The 13726-nt window shown below is 43.8% G+C and overlaps 1 protein-coding gene across 1 annotated transcript in view; it reads right to left on the reverse strand.

Annotated features, from left to right (window-relative positions):
• The window catches only part of YIPF5 (Yip1 domain family member 5), a 12459-nt gene extending 9757 nt beyond the window's left edge, over positions 1–2702 (reverse strand). The window contains exons 1-3 of the mRNA XM_019506365.1: positions 2597–2702; positions 2287–2405; positions 446–618 (exon numbers count right to left, since the gene is read on the reverse strand). Of these exons, the coding sequence (XP_019361910.1) occupies positions 446–618; positions 2287–2393 (280 nt within the window). The 5' untranslated portion in view covers positions 2394–2405; positions 2597–2702. The remainder of the gene's footprint in view (positions 1–445; positions 619–2286; positions 2406–2596) is intronic.
• Positions 2703–13726: the final 11024 nt, after the last annotated feature.

Raw genomic sequence — 13726 nt, forward strand, 5'->3', positions numbered from 1 at the left:
TTTACTCCTTTCTTAAATCAGGATCTGGGTTCTAGACACCAAAAAAAAAAAAAAAAATCGCAATGATTTACAATGAAAAGAATATTATAAATGTTATTAGAAGATTTTTCTTTTTGCTGCTGCAAATACTTAGGATTATTATAACTAAAAGAAAGACAAAATAATCTATGCTTTCAGTTTTATTTCCAGACTTGACAGAAAAAATGGGTTCAGTTTACTTGCCGTTTATCTATTAGACAGAGTAATAAGGTAGAAATACATAAGATTATAGGACTATAGAACTAGAGAAGCTGATAGGGGAACGGAAATCAAGTTAGTTAGCTTTTTTAGTTCACTGGATTTCAGTTAACAGAAATTCAACTTGACAGTGTTTCTTTAAGAACACTTTTTCCCAGATTAATGCAAAACTGATCAGTTTCAGAGTCCAGTAGCAAAGAAAATGTACCTTCTAGCAATGGGGGTTCATCCTCAAAATTGCTTCCATAGAATGACTGTGCTGTAGTTGGAGTGTATGTTTGTGTTGGCTGGTAAATCTGCCCTGTGTAAGGTTGCTGTTGCTGCATCATCTCTGGAGGGACATATCCACTTTGTTGAGAGTAGTCATAACCGCTATATTGTCTATAAATAAAAAATATATTACTAGGAAGAAGGACTTTGTAAAAATATCCATCAAATTGCACACTGTTTTAATTATTATAACTTTGGCTATAATATTTTTAAACAATAACCTTCCTCTACTCTAAATCTATACCCCATCCCAGCTGCACAGGTGCATTAGCCAACTAAACCCCTGGAGAACAGTACAGTGCAACAGTGATACATGAGTTCTATGGACTCCTTGTGGTCCTTAGGTATGAAATCAAGCCACATCTTGGTTAGGTTTCATATTACCATGAGATATCATACAGTAGCAAAAGTAAAAAAGCTGTATAAGTATTAGCATTTTCATGTTGATGCCATTGCAAACTCACTTAATTTGCAAGTTTGACAAGCGTAGAAAAAGATTACCAAAAAGCCGTCTCTAAAGTCCATCATTAAGTAGCTTCTTAAATTGTACATCTCTGAGCCTTATTTAATCAGAGTTAACACTGAAGTCTATATTCTCAGTATAAACCTACCCTATGTTTACAAGAGCTCATTAGATCTGAGTTCATCTTGGTCAAGCTTCCTGTATGTCATGTATTTGAAAGACAGACAGCCTTGTCAAAAATACCTGATAAAAAAGCATCAGTATTGCTATTGACTTACATATGGTAATAAAGCACACATTATGACATATACCAGCATGACATCAGGCAAAAAAATGGATGAAACCTGAATAATTTTTCGGTTTCTATTCCTCAATTTGTCAGTGACCTGACAGTGCACCTGAGCTTCAAAACTATAAAATGGCTGTAAGTTTCATCATTTTTTATTTTTTCTAAATACGAGATGATTCTACTCTTAAATCACTTCTAGAGAAGTAAATGAAACGTGTATCTCTGAATCTCTTTCACACTTTTAATAAAGTATCATTATTGTGACACCCAGATAGATATATCTACAGCATTTCTGGGAAGGCTCTCTTTAGATGTCGTTTAAAATTTTATTAAATTCTGAACGACTACTCCATCCTCAATGGTCTCACCTCTTCAGTCACATGTGTTTTACTTGTGCAACCAAGATAATTTGATGCTGAGAAATTATGGTAGTACGACCTCCTAGACTGCACAGAGGTGCCCGTGCTGGGAGCACACCCTGCCCGCTGGCAGAATTATATGGGATGTTGTTGTTAACGGGTGGGGGGAAAGACATTTCTTTCCCTGAATGCACTTCCCCAATTTATTATTCAGCCAGGCAAAACACACCCAAGAAAATCTCAGGTGCCTTTCGTGGGGGCATACCTTGCCCATGGGCAGAATTATACGGGATGGTCTTGTGCGGGGGGAAGAGATTTCTTTCCTGAATGCTCCTCCCCAATTTATTATTCAGCTAGGCCAAGCACACCTGAGACAAAACTCTTGCAGCACTCTTACACCTGCAAGCTCGTCTTCTCTCTAAGATGCAACTAGAAATACCTACTTACCTGAAACGCTAATCAGTCCCTCACCTGACGATGTTAGGCAGATATAAAAAACACACAGCTCACTGAATTGGGGAGAGTAATCTAGCTGGCAACCTGTTATTTCCCGTACGCATCAGTGATGTTGCCGACCAAGGGACCTTCCCAGACCCGACCCAACAATACAAACTGAGTAGACACTGAACCCGAACAAATCAGAGAACTGAATACGCGGCTCGAGTTACTTGTTGTAGGCTCCTCCGCTCCCGCTGTAATCGTAGGCCTGCGTTTGGTCGTCGATGCTGTAGCTGGTTTGATAGAAATCCGTATTGAAGCCGTCAAACCCAGACATTGCAAAAAATACCTGAAAAGTCAACAGAACATTTTTTTGGCCGTCACAATCAATAAATAAATATTTTGACCTCTGAATCTCGCGCGGCAAAGCGTTAAGCCGGGCCTAGCCTCGGGGAAGACGACGGCGGCTCCGCGCTCCCTGCCGGGGCCAGGAAAGGGAAGGGAAGGGAAGGGCAGGCCGGGGGGACCCGCAGCACTCACCTGGCGGCCCCTCCTCCCTTCGCGCTGCCGGTGCGACGTGTCACGAATCAACGCGAGCACCTCCGGGTCAAACAGTGCGCACTTCCGGGAACATGCGCGCTGACGAGCCCCAGGGAAGCGGAGGGACTGAGCATGCGCCGTAGCGGCTCCAGCCTAGCCAGCCTTGCCGCGCGCGGCGCATGCGCAGTGCTGCAGTGGGTCTGTACCGCTCTGCCCGTGTAAGCGCAGATCCGGCGCCGTTGGTGAAGCGCTCGCTAAATTTCATGCAAAGTATTGATGAGTCGTTAACTGGTGAATGATGCGATGCGTTTAGGTTGGCCACCTGCTCAATATAATTATCACATCCCAAAAATGGCTATCCAGCTACAAAAGCCCAACCAACTACCGAGTGAGAGCTTGAAAATGCAGAACAACTTTATAGCTGGTTTCTATCCAGCTTTCATTTGCATGTGTACCCAGGGCCAGTCATCTGGGCTGTTTTGGGCAGGGTGGTGACTGACCAAATAAACCAAAGCAACAAAAAAAAAAAGGGTCCAAATAAATCAGTCTAATCCAAGCATCAGCCCTGGGAGGGGAGAGCGAACAGGTGGCAGATGTCACTAAATGCAGGGGCGGAGGCAATAACAATGGCTCCGATGCATCAAGCTATACAGCAGGAAGTCTCAAGCGGGGTGATGCTGCACCCTGGGGTGTTGCAAGATCCTTTTAAGGGTGCTTTGATTCATGAGATAAGCCCGGTGACTTAAAAAAAGACTCCATAATGTCAAGAGCGTGCCAACCTCTCAGGGTCTTTCTGTGCTCTTTGCAACAGAAGAACGTCTCCATTATTTTTCTCCACTGGCAACCCCTGCTTAACCCCCCTAATAGGTTCCTGAAAAACTGAGTGCTAAGCAAAACCGAAAGTATCTGACGACCCAAGGTGGTGACCGCAATTGTTTTTAATGACCCAAAATGGAGAAAGTCGCTGAGTGCTAAGTGAAATCAGGTGTCAATTTAAAATGAGCATTATAGTGAAATAGCGCTAAGCGAAACAGTGTTACATGGGGTTGCCTGTGGTCAAAAAATGAGTGAAAGTGAAGAGTTGGCATTTTTCTGAACATGGCTTGAGTCTAAGGAAGGGTGCTTTGACTGTAAAACCATTGAGATAAAACCACAGCTATATTGAATAGAATAAGATAAAACTGCCCTGCAGTAAGGTTGGCCACCCAGTTTTAAATGAATGAAATTTGGGGGCTTCTCTTGATAGACTTGCTTCACAGCTCAGTGGATCTCTTTGCTTGAAATGTTTATTACCCTGGGTACTTCTTGGTGCTCATAGACTTTTTTTTTTTCACTTAATATCCATTGGTAGTATTTTATTAGAGATTGAAATGACAATTACCTCATGACTGTTGTTTCTTTTTTTATAATTTTAATGAGCTGCATCAAGTTTTTGCAAACCTCGTGTACTTCCCTGCTTCTCTGTGATTTTAAAAGAATAATAATATTCACTGACTTGGAAAGTTAATTATCTTACTCCTTGGGCTGTCAAGCTGCTAGACATGCCGATTTTTACAAAAAAGTTTTCTCTTACCTGCTTATATTTTTGTCACAGATGGCTGAACAATTTTAACTTATTAAGAAAATGCAGCATCAGGAAATAATATGGTGGAAAATGTATTGTGTATTACGGGGGGGGGGCAGGACTTGAAAAGTATAGTGAAATGATGCAATTTGTATCTGTCAAATTTTATACGATGTTAGGTAGTGTGGGTCACTTAATTGAAAGGTCATACTACTAGTATACTGTATATCCTGTAAAATTGCCCAAGTTGTTAGGGCTTTGTTACTGGAATTTCTTATTTTTTTTTTTTTTTTACTGATTTCCACAGTGTAATCATATAAACACATTTCTGCTTTTATCATAATCATTTAACAGAGTTCAAAGTCTTTAAAAAATCAGCTGTTTTTGGAGACATATTCTAGCTAGGTGGAGTGTCTGTTAATTGATGCCAATGTACTTAATAAAAAATTTGGAGAGGAGGTTTTTCCGTGTGTCCCACTTCTCCTCCCCTCCCCCCAAAATTTTCATAGGTATAATAGAAATATTATGAATGTACCAAACATTGAAATACATTTCCTGTCACATATGGTAAACAAATATATAAACATTGGAGGCTGCAGACCTGGAACTGCAATGCCAGTATTAGTGGTGGTTCTTATTTTTTAAGGCGAATCTTGTGTTGGTGCAATTGTTTGAAGAAAAGAACAAGGTCTGCTTTTGATCAGACTGTTTCCCTACAATGAAGCTGTCACTGATTTACACTGGGGTAGATGAGATCAGAACCAGGCTCATAAGACCTATGTTTTTATTCAAAGGTATGACCTGCGTGGTGTCAGAGCAAACTTTTCCCTATGTGACTCCACCAATGCGCCTAAATACCAACCTGGTGGGGAACTACCACTGTGCAACAGAACGCAGGTCAGTTTAAGACTTTTCCTGTTCGCACTTAGTCATCTTTGCTGAGGCCGCAAGCAAGGATACAACATAGTGTCCGTGGGGCTATAGCCTCAGCCCCCCCCCGGGGTTGCATAATTCACTGGATTTTTTTTTTTTTCCCATGAACACTTTGTATTAGGTCTTATTTCAGATGTGTTGGAAGCAGCTGTCAAGTGTTAAGCAACAGCTTTTATTAGCCTGAGACAAAAAAGAGCAGTGACTTTTTGCTTTGATGAATGTCTTATTTTAGCATATGACCTAATTAGTATCCTCAAAAACGTATGGATTAAAAAAAATATTCCATAAATTGGTATACTAAGGCAGAGAGGAGATAGAGGTTGGCTTCTGCCACAGAGGTAGTTAGCATCAGGAATAGAATTAAAATGCAGGTATGTCTGATTCTTAGACCTGTGCTCAGATCACTAGCCTAAACTTTATCTTCTGTATCATGAATAAGGATCCGTTTAGATCAGCTTCAGAGACTGATATCATATATGACCCGTTTCAGCAACAGCTGAAAAATTCTTAAATCATGCTATTAGATATATGTGACTTGTCTGCCCATAACTATGTTAAAAATAGTCAGCAAGTTCAACTCTCAGGAAAAAGAAATAATGGAAAATACCATGTGTTCAACAGATAAGCAGCTAATACAGAATTTACCTAAAGTCCAGTGAACCTGTTTTAAACTTAATTTCTCTCTCAGGTATTGAGTAAGAAATATTTGGTATTCAGAAAAAGTATCCTCAAACATAATTTTGTTTTTATTTTGTTATTTTTAAATGTAGTCCTAGAGAGATTCATAACAGAGAATTACAATGCTTTTAATTTCATTTAGCCTGTCCTGCTGCTATTCAAGATGAACGTGAAACCTCCAACTTCTGGTGAACTGAAGTGTAGGTCTAGTCTTTTATCTATTATACAAAGCCCAATAAAATCTTAAATAGCGAATAGAATGAATGTTTGAAAACTTAATTTCAGTTAGCCAGTGGAGTGCAGTCATTCTCCTTTGTGTGATTATATTTAGTGCCCGAAACTTAAAAAGAAAATTTCTTCTGCTCATTTGCTATATAGCAATATTTAATCTTCGTCAGTTTTTCTAAAATTTCTAAAATATCTGACATACAGCACATGAATGCAACAGTTCAGGAATCAATAGGCAACTCATGTACTAAAGTGTTTTGTAATGATTTTAGATCATCACTCTGATATTGTCAGAGTTTTGAAACAAGATTCTCCATTCATATCAATGAAGTACAGTTTTTCTTTGGATGTTGCTATGGAAAATAAATCTCAGGACTGCAAATATGTCTTAGATTACTATAGAGAATGAGACTACTACTCACATAAGTAAGGACTTGTCCTGAATGTTAGTTTGTTTGTTAACCAAAACGTGCAGCAATGTATGTGAACCCATATTGAAACCTTCATTTGAGACATTGCCTGGAACAAGTTTTTGTGAATTCATTAAATCATTGCATCTGCATTCATGTGAAATTGTTATTTCCCCTTGCTTTACACAATGCAATGGGTATTGCAGTGTTCTCTAATCGATATGTCTCATCTGTTTTTTACTGCCTGTTTAAATGTTCCTTTGGCCATCAGGGGATGAGTTTTGGATTTGCAGATGTCTGATCTATATAAATGGTAAGTCAGAGTTTTCCATATTTCAGTCTGTCAGTAAGAATATTGGAACATTTTAACTGAAAAATGATACTTTATTTATTTATTGTTCTTTATGCAGTTGTTGAAAGTTTCTGTCAGCTTGAATTACGGTATAATTTTTTTCTTACAATTGTTGAGTGAAATGTAGCACAGTCTCAGTGGGCGTGTCTACAAGTGCTTTTAAGGCAAAGCAATAAACTCTGGTGCTTATCATACCAGGGTTTATCACTCTTGGGCACTGCATTTACATGTGCGCCCACAACATGTGCGCACATTGTACTGGGTTAGAGCAGTCGTGGCTGGCAGGAGCTCTGGTGGGTCAGCCTGCCAGCCTGGGGCTGCTCTGATCTGGTTCAGTGTACTGCAGAGGAGCTGGCTGGGGCAGAAGATGCTCCAGTGTGGGGCTAGCCAGCAGGCAGCCCCCACACTGGAGCACCCTCGTATCCCAGCCAAGCCACATCAGTGTTGACAGGTGCACTGCTGTGGAATTGAAAACTGCAGCAGGATAGTACTTGTATTTACAAATACTACCCTGCTGAGGAGTTAATTAGTTTACTCCAGCCTAATAGGGCCACACATGTAGATGTGAGATGTTTACTGTGGACCTAATTAGTCCACTGCAGTAAATGTCTTGTGCAGTGCCCAGTGAAGAACTAAGGAAGTGTATTAAAAGTAGGTCCAATGTTATTAAATCATTTGGTAATTATATTACATCATGTTTTTGGAAGTCAATACAAAATACATATGTAACTTGTACTATATATTACTATTCTGCATTTTGGGGATTTCAGAGCTAGGTCTGTGTTTTCTCCTGAACTTCTGCTGATTTTATGTTCTTCCTTGTTGGAGTGAAGCTGCCTGCTCTTCCACTGACACTTGAGGATGAGTTTATTGCAAGTAACTTCTATTAAGAATGTTAAATCATACAGATTTCTTATTCAACAATAGGAAAACTGGCTTCTTTGTATATTCTCATATGCTGTAAAATTGTTACTCAACATTAGCTCAAATCTTTTCTTTCATGCATTGTGTATTTCAGCAATGCACAGCATAACAGAGGAAGTATCCAAAAGCTGTCAAGTGACAGAAAGACATTACTGATTGCTCTGTCCTTTAGCAATATTGATTTGTATGACTGCCTTCTCTGGGCCTCAGATTCTCTAACTGAGAAATGGGAATAATACTAACTAACTTACCATGAAGGGGAATTGTAATGTTCCATGTAATTGCTAACTGGTGTTACTTATTCATTGTATTTTAGTAAAGCTAGTGTTTAGATATAAAGTTTTTGCTTTTGCTTATGATTTCACACAGTAACATTACCTTGGTATGAAGAGTCTTTACAAACCCACTTCAACCAGGAGTCCTCCACTGTGATAGAGGTGTTGAACGTAACTGTTTAAGCAGGAGTAACACCTCTGAACAGGAAACAAAGGAATAGGAAAACACAATATTAATAGGTTAATGACTGCCATGCATAGGTCAATTTGGAATGAGTCTGGGGCAGTCCAGGGGACTGATTGTGGGATCTGTGTTGTATGAATCAATTGAAACTCCAGGTCTCAGAAGAAGTCTTGAAAGATGGGGCTTATCACTCCAGTCTGCAGTCTTGGGTAGCAGCCTCAGGAGACAGAGGCTACAGAAACATATGCAGTGGCTTTATGCTTTAGCATTGGGTTAAGGTTTAATTACACCTCCCTAACCTTTCTTTTGCTCCATTTCACTTTCATAAAACAAATCGTTCAGGCTTTCTGTGGACAAATGTGAATTTCATCCTTAGTGAGCATATTATTCATTTTTAATCTAACTTCCCAAACTAAAATACGCAGCCTGTCTATCAAGTTTATAGTGCATGCCAAGTCCACCATACTTACTTATTTATGTTCACCACCATAACTTATTTTCAGCTGGATGCACTCATTTTGGTTATCTCTGGAATACAAGCACAGACACTGCAAGAGAAGGTTTCCATTTAAATTTTAATGTTAAGGTATTCGAGGTCACTGTGGAATATCTGTAGGTAACTATTCTATTGTGAAACATCTATCTCCCAAGGGTTTTTTTTCCTGTTGCTCATCAAATAGAAAGCCAAACTTAAACAGTGTTATTGTTAAATTTGGACAAAGTAGAGATAAAATCCTCCTTGCTTTACGCAGAACTCCTTTTTTTTTTTTCCTTCAATGGCATTTTCCTTTAATTAGAAGAGCAGTTTGGCCCTAGAGCTATGGGTATTTCATATAAAAATGTTCATGTGACATGTTTTTTACTGAAGCCCATAGCTTAGTTACTTGAAGTAATTTTGCCTGAAGCTCTGATCTGCTTAGATCCCATAAAGAAAGTAGGGTGCACTTTGTTACTCTGTAGATCTCACAGGAAACTTCATGCGTTACTGTGGCAGGGCACCCTTAGGGGTGCCGTGACCTCCTCTAGCGCCCCTACCTACTGTGCCAAGTTGGGTCTTGACTGCACCCTCTATCTCGCCCACCATGTCTTGTTGTTATATCATCAATGGGAGGCTGCCTTCCTTGGCACGGGGCCTGTCTTGCTATACCAGGTCTCTATTTGATGTGCTCACTCCCCCCTCGGGTCCGCTCGGACTGTTCGCCCGCCCTGGAGCTTACTCCATACATGCCCTCTCCCGGGCTTACTGCGCACTCGTCCTCACCGGGGCTTCCCTGGGTACGCGCCCCCTCCCGGGCTTCTCAACCAGCTCACCTGCTTCCGGGGCTTTTGCCTCACCGACAGTGCCCCACTGGGCCTGTGCTTGCGCTCCTCGCCCACACTCAGGCCTGTGCTTGTGCTTCTCATGCTCAGGCAGCCTTGGCCTTACCTGGCCCCAGACCCCTTCTAGGGTCCTATGCCCAACTCGGGCTTCTCCTGATTGGGGCTCAGGCGGCCTTGGCCTTACCTGGCCCCCAGACCCCTTTCCTGGGTCTATGCCTGACTTGGGCTCTTCCCAATTGGGGCTCAGGCAGCCTTAGCCTTACCTGGCCCCCAACCCCTTTCCTGGGTCTTGCGCCCACTGGGCTCATCCCAGTACTGCCAACACTGGGGCCAGAGTCAGGACACCCCTAATGCAGCATCACCTACAGCGCTAGGAACCCCCCCCACTACTGGGGGGGCTCCTAATGAGGCCTCCTCCACCCCTACAGCCTCACCCGGTACTCCAGTTTTTGATTACAACTATCAACCCAAAACAGAGACTCAAAGCCCCTCGGCTACAACGTAAATCTTAAGCCAACCTGGCTGACCTTCTCTCATCCATGCAAGGGTCCTCTCCACCCTGTAGCCGCACATCAATGCACAACCCTGCCCTGCCCACTCTAGCAGAGCTCTTGCTCCTTAGGCTGCCAGAGGGGAACTGACCTCCAGCCTCAGCATCCTCTATTTATAAAGGCCAGGCCCTGCCCCCTTCCAGTCAGCTGACACAATCAGTTGCTTTAGCAACTCACACCTGTGCTGCCCTATTGAGTGGCAGCTAAGCCCATGTTACCATTATCAGTAGCAGGCACCTTGGTGCCCTGCTACAGTTACATAAAGGGGTTGGGAAGGGGTGGGCATGGCGGAAGTGGCTGATTGGAAAGGAAACAACTGCTGAAAGACCATACTGAATCAGTTCTCCTACATTAGGTTAGGACATGGGTTGGCAACCCTCAGCACATGTGCCAGTGTGTGGCTTGTGGAGGCATTTTGCTTGGCAAATGTGGCTTGGGGCAGGTGGTGGGGAAGGGGCTGGGGCTACACTGACACAACAAGGGTTGGGCTGCCCTGCTGTCCACCCAGAGGTGTGCGTACACCTGCCACCAGCAATGAGCTGGGCCAGGGCTCTACAGACCTCGGTGCAGCTGCTTGTAGCCTCCCTGCTGCCTGCTGTGAGTAGCCTAGACTCTGTGGCGGGTGGCAGGAGACTGCCCAGAGCCTGGGCCAGCTGTGGCAGGTAGCTGGAAGGCTGCAAGTTTTCTGATTTACAAACCTCAAATCCATGATTAAAATGAAATGCGACTATATATATAAATGTATATATAGGGATCAATAGAACACAATATTTTATTGATATATTTACAATTTTAAAGCATTTTGGAAGCTTACCAGTGCCTCAGTCACTATAATAAAATAAATTCTAAGTAGCTAAAATTTTTGGTATTTGACTTTTTGTTTTCATCATGGAAATTCAGAGCTTCCCCTGCCCCCTTTGCTCACCAGACACAGGTCTAGGCCCCTCACTCCCAAGCCACAGCCCCCCAACCCTGCTAGTGCCCCTCACTCCCCAACTACAGCACCCCCCAGCCCTGCCGGTGCCCCTCCCCACTTACAGCCCCCCCACCCCTTCAGCCCTCCCAGAGGGGGCTCCCAGCTGCCAGGGCTATGGGGCCAGAGACTTGGGTCCACAGGCCCCTGCCCAAGCCCCGGCTATGGCCTACAGGAGGTGGCAGCTGCTGTGGTGGAGTGCAGTACAAGGCCAGCTCCCCCTCTCCCACATGTGGCACAGTTGGAGCAGAGACCTTGAGGCGGGGGGTAGGTGTGGGCTACCCACTGTGGGCTCTGGCTCCCCACCCTGATGCCTTCCACTGGGGCCACTGCAGCCCAGCGGGTGGGACCTGGCACGACAGACCGGAGTGGGACTGGGTGGGGAAGCTCCTTGCCACTGCAAGCCCCATGCTGCCCTGGTGAAACGCCACCTGGCAGCAGTGAGGGGCTCAACTCTGCACCGCTGTCCCCGCTGCTGCTGGGTGGGCAGTGGCAGCATGGGGCTCGCAGTGGCAAGGAGCTTGCCCTCCCAGCCCCGGTCTGCCCTGCTGTGTGGGTTCTGCCCACTGGGCCGTGGAGGCCCCATTGGAGGGAAGCAGGGCAGGGAGCCCAAGTCTGCAGCCGGCAGCCTGCACCTGCCCCTTCCCTGTGCACAGATGTGCATGTGCTCTCCCTAACCCCCCATGGGAGTGCATGCAGCTGCAGGGAGCCACCCTCCACACCCCCCTCACCCACCAGATGAGCCACCTGCGGCCCCATCCTGCTACCCACCTGGGTCCTGGAGACATGCATTGTGGCCCCACACACCACCTGTTGGGCAGCAGCCCCAGCCTTGCCCAACTCCCTTCCTCCCTCTGTATGGGGGCTTCAATCCCTCCTCTCCCACCAGACTTACCTGCAGGAGCTACTCTTCAGGCTGCCTAGAGGCCATGTGCATGTGTACATGGGCACATGTACATGGTGCCCCCCTGCCTGACTGCCCTTCTCCTGCTCCCCCCAGCCCCTTGCAGGCTGGACCTCTACCAGCCTGCAGAGTGCTCTTTGCAAAAGTGGAAAATTTGCATGTTTCTCTGTTAAAATGAAAAATCTGTGTTTTTCTTGGTCAAAAGAGAAAATCTGCATTTTTTCCATTTTCCCGGACCCCTGCGCATGAGCTACCTTGTATGTGCAAATCCATTAATTTCAAACAGCCACATAAAATGTCCCAACATTTATTTCCCTCAATATTTATCCATTGCATTATTCCTAAAGTTAAATTATGATACAGTATCCTGACACAATATATGGGTCTGGGAATGGTAACAGCATCTGAAATGCATGGAAAAAATCAGGAACAAAATTAAAAATAAAGGCCATTAACTAATTGATGACAATTTGTTTTGAAACTATAAAAAACATATTAAAGAAAGGAGCAAGTATGCATTTGAGTTTTTCTTTGACCAATTTCTTGTCAGTGATCTGCTATGAGAAAGATGTATGCATCTTATGCATGCACATAAATTGCAGTGGGTAGAGCTGGGTGTTAGAGGTCAAGAATCTTTGTTCCTATCTCTGCCACTCACATGTATAGCTTTGAGTAAAATACTGTTAGCTTCCTACTGTTTCTTATGTTCCCATTAAAGAAAGTGCGGACTAAGATGCTACTACCCTGGGTAGGTGCTTGCTGTGCCCATTGAAGGGAAACATTTTTCTCTCTTTGGTGGTACCACCTCCACAAACAAATTGAGCATGCTTCAGCCCACATTTAAAGTGGATGAGCAGCAGTATTTTTCTCACAATTGACCTTTTCATCTGCCAAGGATTGTTATGTTGCCAGGGACAGGAGATGAAAACAAGGGAGACTACTTCCTGTGCTCTCAATGTCCCCATGCTGGTGCGCTGGGACTGGGACTATGATGAAGCTCCAAGAGAGAGCAAGGGGAGATTGGGTCAAGGAGGTGAAGACAGCTGGGAGGGAGGCTAGGAGAGGGCAAAGTACAGATTGGAGTGGCTGAAGCAGAAAGGGGCCAGATTCTGAGGCCACACTCACTTGCAAATGATGTGATCATGCAACGAAAGACTTTCAGTTTGGGTTTTCCAAACTTTGCTCACCTTCACAATTTGAACTGATTTTAATGTAGGATTTGTGTATAATTATTTATAAATATTAAGTATAACAAAATAATGTTTCTCTTTGCCTCCAAGGCTCTCTATTATTGTATTGCAGCTGGCCTGCTGTTAATTATCCTCAGAGATCTCTTTTCTTTGCATTCCTTTGCCAGTCGTTCTGTTTACTTTTTTCATTGCCATCATTTTTGCTCCCCGTTTTGCATGTAGGGCCATAGGGAGAGGCATCTGCTCAGACTCTCTGTTAATTAGGGGTTGTTTTTATGAGCTGTCTGAGGCATTGCTACTTAGTGCAAGAAGCATTCACTGCTGACTCAGATGGGCCTCCATTTGGGTATAGAGCCAGGGGAAACCCCAGGTGATGTAGCTTAGCTAGACATTCAGACTGATGTGAATCATATAATTGCCACTTTGTTGTCACTGTTTAACGGGTGCATGATAGTAAGTTTCAGAAATGTATTAATTGAGAACTTGTGAACACTTGCCATGCTCAGTGCATGTGAGCCTGGCTTATAGGGGTCAACCTAACTCGAGGAGGTGGCCAGCCAATTTTGTGGGCAGATCCCAGAGCCAGCTGCCGTTTTTGTGGGCTGAGTATGGCAAGATTCCCCCCATGCCTCTGATTGGCCAGG

Source organism: Gavialis gangeticus, unplaced genomic scaffold (genome assembly GCF_001723915.1).
Source record: "Gavialis gangeticus isolate Ggan-Ray unplaced genomic scaffold, GavGan_comp1, whole genome shotgun sequence".
In the NCBI taxonomy this organism is placed as follows: domain Eukaryota; kingdom Metazoa; phylum Chordata; order Crocodylia; family Gavialidae; genus Gavialis; species Gavialis gangeticus.